The sequence below is a fragment of the Amphibalanus amphitrite genome, unplaced genomic scaffold, assembly GCF_019059575.1.
Source record: "Amphibalanus amphitrite isolate SeventyFive unplaced genomic scaffold, NRLGWU_Aamphi_draft 000527F_arrow, whole genome shotgun sequence".
Lineage (NCBI taxonomy): Eukaryota > Metazoa > Arthropoda > Thecostraca > Balanomorpha > Balanidae > Amphibalanus > Amphibalanus amphitrite.
Window position 1 is genome coordinate 277,449 of NW_024882021.1, and position 7,213 is coordinate 284,661.

General features: G+C 48.7%; 1 protein-coding gene across 2 annotated transcripts in view; it reads left to right on the top strand.

The window, feature by feature from the left end:
- LOC122393286 (peptidyl-prolyl cis-trans isomerase 8-like) overlaps positions 1-6,665 on the top strand; it is a 32,603-nt gene extending 25,938 nt beyond the window's left edge. For both annotated transcript variants that reach the window (XM_043389184.1, XM_043389185.1), the window contains one exon: positions 5,510-6,665. In XM_043389184.1, coding sequence (XP_043245119.1) covers positions 5,510-6,285 — 776 coding nt within the window. In that variant the 3' untranslated portion in view covers positions 6,286-6,665. The remainder of the gene's footprint in view (positions 1-5,509) is intronic.
- Positions 6,666-7,213: the final 548 nt, after the last annotated feature.

The following is a 7,213-nucleotide window of genomic DNA, read 5'->3' on the forward strand; positions in this document are numbered from 1 at the left end:
TGGCAACTGGCAAGATGCCATTTCATTTTGATAGAAAATGTATGCGATTTGGGAATGAATTTGTTTGAAATGATGGCTCACCAGTTTGGAGGCAATGTGCTCATTTTGGCGGTGTCTGGAAGTGTTCAGGTCGATGATACGGATCGACTGATGCAACATGACCTTTTCCGGTCAGGTCATTGCCTTGAGCATAGGTCACATTTTCAAAATGGCATTTTAAGGTCAAATTACAGTTCATTCGACACGTCTCGGCGAGAAGAACACAATGGTGTAACCCCCGCTGTGCTGGTGGTCTGAGTTTTCCGTGGAATGTGCTGGGGTTGCGTTTTCACGCCCTGTCCCCGTCTTCTTTCAAGGGCCTGTCTGAGTATTGCTCTCAGATTTGACCTCAGCAGAAACTCTAAAAATAACCGTTTTTACGAAAAATGTTTTTTTCTGCAATAATTTTGACTTAAGGGAGTCATTACATTCATTTTGCCAGCATCGTGTTCCTCTCGTCGAGACGCGTCGAATAAACCATAATTTGACCTTAGACCAAGGTCATGACCTAACCGGAAAGGGTCATGTTGCGTATCAGTCGATCCGTATCGTCGAGCGGAACATATCTAAGGCGTTTTCGCCGCTCTAGCACGTTTGTGTAAAAAGTTATGGTTAAAAAAAGCTGTTAGGGACCTTTCATGACCTGAGATGACCTCAGGAGCACACAGAGGGGGTCACGGGTATAATTTTCTGATTCATTGTGTCTTTTTTATCTACAAAATGATGTTTAAGAGTGTTTAGAAGGTCATGCTTCCAAAATAGACGCTTTTTTGTTTTCTCCCCTTGACTTGTAATGGAGAGGTCGCAAAATTGACGGTGACCTGACTTTAAGCCAAAAATATCAAAAATTTGGGATGAACTTTTTATACATACTAAAAGTCTTATCAATCGCTGAAAGTTTCAAAGCGGTCGTTCAGTCGTTGTAGCTACAGCGAACATGGAAACGTTCTGAGATATAGTCACTTGTTGAGTTTAGTTTATTAAAGTCGTCGTCGACGGGGACACCCCCTTTGACCCACGCATGGCGGGGGCCGGGGGGCTCTACAGAGCCCCCTCCCGTTTTTCGGCAATATCTTCTAAACTATTTCACGGATCAACACGAAACTTTCAGTAACCTCAGCGGCATCAATTTGAAACCTTGTGTTAAAATTTTAACTTTCTAGCTACCATAGTTGGGCCGGAAATGACGTCAGAGTGACGTCATATCGGCCGATTTTGATGCAAAATATTGAACTGCGGTAAACGCTCTCAAGAGCTTACTGCTTAGTTTTAAAGCTAGATCCAATTTCTTTGCGTCAGTGGACTGCAAATACATGTAGCTATCAAACTGGTATCTCGAATTTTGAAAATTTTGAAAATTTTGAAATTATGTTTGTTTTGAAAATTATGTTTTGAATTATGTTTTTACAATTACAAAAAAAAAATTACAATCACAAAAAAATAGTTTTTTGATTTTTCAAAAAGTTTTTGATGTTTCGCAAAAACCGGAATATATGTGATAGAACACACATGATAAACTACTCTAGCAAGTTTTAGCCCAATATCTTCAAAAAAAGCCAAGTTATTTGCATTATTGTCAAAATTTTACAGTTATATATTTTTCATAACCATTTTTAAGTACGTTTTTGACATCGTACAACAATATAAATGGCACCATCGTGTTCGTGAGCTCAAACTGCATCTGATAGGCACCTTTTTGTTGAAAAATTCCATTTTCAACATTTGACCTTTTCTGACCTGAAATTGACCTGACCCATTAGCGTCGCCACGGGGGGGCAAGCGGGGCAGCTTGCCCCCCCAACCTCGGACTGGGCACCCCCTGAGAGCGATACAGATCCGATGAGATTTTGGAGTCGGGAAAAATGGGGGTACCTTTCTGAGAATGCCTGTGAGGTCAGACTCAGTTGGAGCGTGCAGTTCGAACCAAAGTCTGACTCGCAGTCGCCAAAATATTCAAGACTCCGAGTCCAGACTCGGAAATGTCAATGATGTGATTCCTTCCATGTTCTAAGTTCGTTCTTTATTTCATTTACAGCTGATTTTCATAAGTCAGGGCCTTTCCCAACTCCCGTCAAATGTCTGCGACAGGCTTAAGTACCGTACAAGTGTCGCAGGGCTCATGAGCTTGCTTTAAACAAAGGCTCCTAAGGAGCTCCACTGAGCCCTAAAGAAGCTTTCAGAGGGCCCAAGGCCTCTCAAAGTCCCACTGGTGTCCATGTTCTCTGAGGGCCCATACAGGGATCTTTGAGACTTCAAACATTTCTGAGAACCTTAACTGGCCTCTGATAGTTCAGCCAAACTTTTGAGGCGACAGACTTTGCTAACCCCAAGCCGGCATCTGAGGGGTCTTAGCTCACGTGTCCCTCTGAGGGCCGCAACAAATGTTTATTATGTCCCTACATAGGGTCCTTAGGGGTTCGACACAGACCTCGAGGGTTCACACTTATCCGGGGGCTCCAGGCTCACCCTGGGCCTAGTCTCTTAGCGCCCGCCGCCCACACTGGCTGCTTCTGAGGGCCCCACCTTGGGCTCGGAAAGCCCTAAAGCACAACGTACACGTAAATATTTGAGGTGACCCACGCCGATCTCCGGGCTCCTAAGTCCTAAGCATGCTTCTGAGAGTCAGCACTGACCCTGAGTGGCCTGAAATGGCCTGGAAGTCCCAAACCTATCTCTAAGGGATCCCTTGCCGCTATGCCGTGCGTAACTTTTGGTTCCGTTTAACATTTTTGTTCGCGTTTGCAGCGCTTCCCTTCACACGAAAAAACTTTTGTTCACACTCGAGTGAACAAAACACTCCCTCTCACTGGAGCAAAGATGAATTACTTCCGATTCACACTTCCGACATTCACTCTCTGCCGAATGCCCAATTTAGCTACGATCGACGGCTGGGATAAGTCCTATGCATTTCACGTAAAACCTCTGCATGCATGCGTGAATGGAGGTTTTAGCAGGGTGATCCGATTAAATGGAACATTTTTCACCTTTTTCTGGGTAATGATCATGAGCGTCGAGCGTCTGCACAGGGGCCCTCTGCAGTGCGTCGGCAATCGCAGCCACTATATAGTTACTATAATTCTACCAGTCGTTTTTGCCATGAAATTTCAAAATTTCGAATTTTTCTGTAAAAAAGTACATGTAATAGCTAGAAGGAAACCTTTGTCACCATCGGATTCCTTGCACCATTGCGCGTCGAATGATGTGTAAAACAAGTGAGTTAAGACTGGGGAAAGGCAAGTTTTAACACAAAAGTTGATTTTGCCCCCCCAACCGAAAATCTCTGGCGACGCCTATGACCTGACCACCGGTAAATTCAGCTGAAAATTCAGCGAGGGTGTTCAGACACCCTCGGCCCGGCACGAAACAAAAATCGTGCAAGAAAATTTTCCCCATTGACGTTTTTGTGTAAGTCAATTGATGTAACATCGCAAAAAACGTTAGCGGCTATCCAATGTTTTTCAATTCTTTTTCTTAGACAATACAGTTCATGCGGTCCACAAGAAACGGGTTACATTGAAATGCAAAAGCCGATTTCACTATGCTCTGAAAGAAGGAATGCTAATACAACCTGTGCTGTGGGCGTTTTGGGCATTACCAACCAGGAACTTGAATGAAGAACTTCATTGAAAAAATTTAATTAATGTCCAATCAAAATATTTTGGTTACATAACCATTAACCTCGTTCTCGTTTTCTAAGATTAGCTAAATAGCGGATCAACGGATCTCCTACGAAGATCTTTGCTCACAAATATTTGCTGGCCAAACTGTCCACATTGGGGTCTGTCCGAACTGGAAACTCGTGATAGGCTGCTGCTAAGAGTAACGGCTGCAGAAGCTGAGCTCGACTTCGATCGATTTTTAGGAGGTAGCCTTCAGCTGTCGGCAGAAATTCGTAGATTCTGAAGCTGTCCAATCAGTCGTGCAAGATGCAATCAAAGTAATTTATATCAAAGATGCCCACTGTCTTAAAGGTCGTCCCGCCCTAGCTACATCTCCTCTCGAATAAACCACATCGTATCACGCAGATCTTTAGATCTGTTTTGGATAGCTCCTAGGAATTAAAATGTGAAACAATTTAAATTGCTGGATGCGCGTTTTACAATTGTAAAGTTGGTTTAACCGCGCCGGGCCGAGGGAGGGGGTGTTTGGACATCCCCAGTTCTATTCCTTGCAACTATAAAAAACGACGCTTTCAAGGTCAGTTCACCAGGTCACGTCATGTGACCTTACCTCAGATAAAGTTCTAATGCCCGCCACAGCCACACTGACTGAATGATGGCTTTGAAACTTTCAGGGATTGATGAGAGCAGCAGTATGTATAAAACCTATATCTAGGAATTTTGATATCGGTGACCTAGGGTCAGGTCAGTTTTGCGACCTCTCCATCATAAGTCAATGGGAGAAGATTGAAAGGCGCCTCTTTTGGACGAACGTCATTCCAAACACTCTCAAGCATCGGGTTACAGGTAAAATTGACAAGCTGAACCGAAAAATGGCACCCGTGACCTCTTCTTATGTCCCTGGGGTCATATCAGTTCATGAAGTTCCCCAGCAGTTTTTTTACAATAACTTTTGATAGAGACATGCTAGAGCGATGAAAACATCTCAGATGTATTCAGCTCGACGATACGGATCGACTGATATGGAACATGACCTTTCCCGGTCAGGTCATAACCTTGACCTGGGATCAAATTATGAAAATGGCCTATCAAGGTTAAATTGTATATCATGTTTACATCTTAACCTGTATTGTGTGTATGTACTATTTGACTCTTGTTCTGAAAAGCCATGAATGTGGATGAACATATGAATACATGATGATGATGATGATTGTCTCGTCTCGACGAATCTCGACGAGAGGAACACGATGCGGGTAAAAATAATGTGCTAGTTTTGAGCCAAAAGCAAAAAATGTTGAAATCGCCGAGACGTGATTTTTAATGACCTCTGGTGACTAGACCTTTAACCTGGCCTTGAATCGACTTTTGAAGCTCTGCGTCGTTTGACCTGCCTATCTAAATCTATATTCAGCCACCTGGAAACTGGAGAGAGAGGGTCACGCTAGACCGTGCTAGGGAGGACCGTGCCGCCATATACGTCAATACATTCAATTTTCGATCAAAATTATTGCCGGTGAAGCGAAATTTCTTTTTAGAAACCGTCAGTCACTCGCACGATGGAACATACCCCAGTCGTGCACGTTTTAACATGTAAATAAATGGACTAACTTGAAGGGCTCTGTGCTGAAAATTGGGAATGACGAGTGAGAAAAAAATCAATGCCATAAATGTCACTACGAGTGATTGGTTCATTACAAGAAGAGTGCCTAAAGTTGTCAGATAGGTATTGAGGGTACCTGCCGATGGCACCAGGCAGTTCCCCAGGCCCCAGCCGACGGCAGTGTGCCGAACTCGCCAGCAGTGTGCGGCCCCGCGCTGCTGGCCGGCTGACCGTCCGCGCTGGCCGACAGGGAGCGGCCCCGGCGGCCGCGAGGAGGCAGACGTCGAGGACATCCACGACCGGCTCGACTACGAGGGCGGCGCCGACGAGGCCGCTCTCCCCGCCGACGAGGTCGACGACGACGTGGACGAGGACGACGCCGGCCGCCGGCTGCTGCGGCTCATCCAGGAGCGGCAGAAGCGGCGCCGGGAGGACGACCAGCCGCGGCCGGCGGCCCGCTCCGCCAGCCCGCGCCGCGGCCGCGACCGGCGCTCCCGCTCTCCGGAGACGCGGGCCGTGCGCACCGTCCGAGCCATCCGCTCGCGCTCCGGGTCGGCGGGCAAGGCCGGCCGGCAGCACCAGCCGGCCAGCTCGCCGGAGAAAGGTGAGGCGGACGCGCCGGCCGCCCGCTCCGACGGCGGCGGCGGCTCGCGGCCCAAATCCTCCCCGTCGCGCAAACACTCCACCTCCGGCGAGCGGCGCTCCCGGTCACGTGATCGTCGCTCGCGTTCTCGGTCACGTGATCGTCGCTCGCGCTCGCGAGGACGCCGCCGCCGCTCCCGGTCGCGGGACCGCGGCGCGCGGCGCTCGAGGGAACGGCTGTCACGATCCCGTCGCTCGCGCTCTCGGAACCGTCGGCGCTCGCGTTCACGTGACCGCCGCTCGCGCTCTCGAGACCGCCGCTCGCGTTCACGAGACCGCCGCTCGCGCTCTCGAGACCGTCGCTCGCGCTCTCGAGACCGTCGCTCGCGCTCTCGTGGCCGTCGCTCGCGCTCAAACGATGGACGTCGCCACGGAAAACACTAGAGTGGCTCGCGTGCGTGACTCCAGCGGTTCGAATTGACTTTATGCTGCCAATCAACCAGTCTGCGTTTCACGTTTCAGGATAAAGTATGTGTGGGTCAGGAGGTGACCGTTTATCGGTTTATCGGTGTCACTGACACGGCGGTGTCAGGCTGGAACAGGAGTACACGTGGCGTCAGTGTCAGAATTTTCGATCCTTGCAGTGGGAGGGTACGTAGTGAGCCGGAGGGCGTTTGTGTCAGTGGACCGCGCGGCGAGGTCCGTGCCCCCAGGCCAGCTCGGCGCGGCCGCCCATTTCCGATACCGGCCGGCGTGCGCGTGTCTCCGGTTTTGCCGAGCACTTCCCCGGGTGTTTCACGTCAATAAACGCACGATCGCCAGTACCATGTATTGTGTCATCTCTTAACGATTCAACTGGGTTACCGCGAGGTAGGACCGGGTGTGGAATGTGGATGGAGTTTTTTTTTTCATCTGCATAATATAGTCGCAATGACCCGATGTGAGACGGGTCCTCAACTAATGTTGATTGTTTAGGTGGTTTGGCAGTCTTTTCGCATTGCGTACCTTCATTATATCGCTGGCCAAGGATTTTTATTTTTAGTGTTTGCCGAGCGTAGCGAAGCAAATGCTGTTCGGGCGCCGGCAGAGGACCCATTACCTTTAAATAGGCCGGCAGAGGAACCATTACCTTTAGTTAGCATGACGTTACAATCGTCTTTGATACGGACCATCGTCGGCCACCTCGGTGAATCGTTCTGCCTTCAATCGCATCCCGCTTCGTGGCAGGTATATATCAGGCAGGTATATCGTGGCAGGCAGGTATATGATCAGGGCTGCAAAGGACGCGCTAAAATGACTCTCCTTCGCCCCTCGCCACTGGGTGTTCGCCTTGGGCGGCCCCCACGCTGCAGGTCAATGTCATGTAACCGCT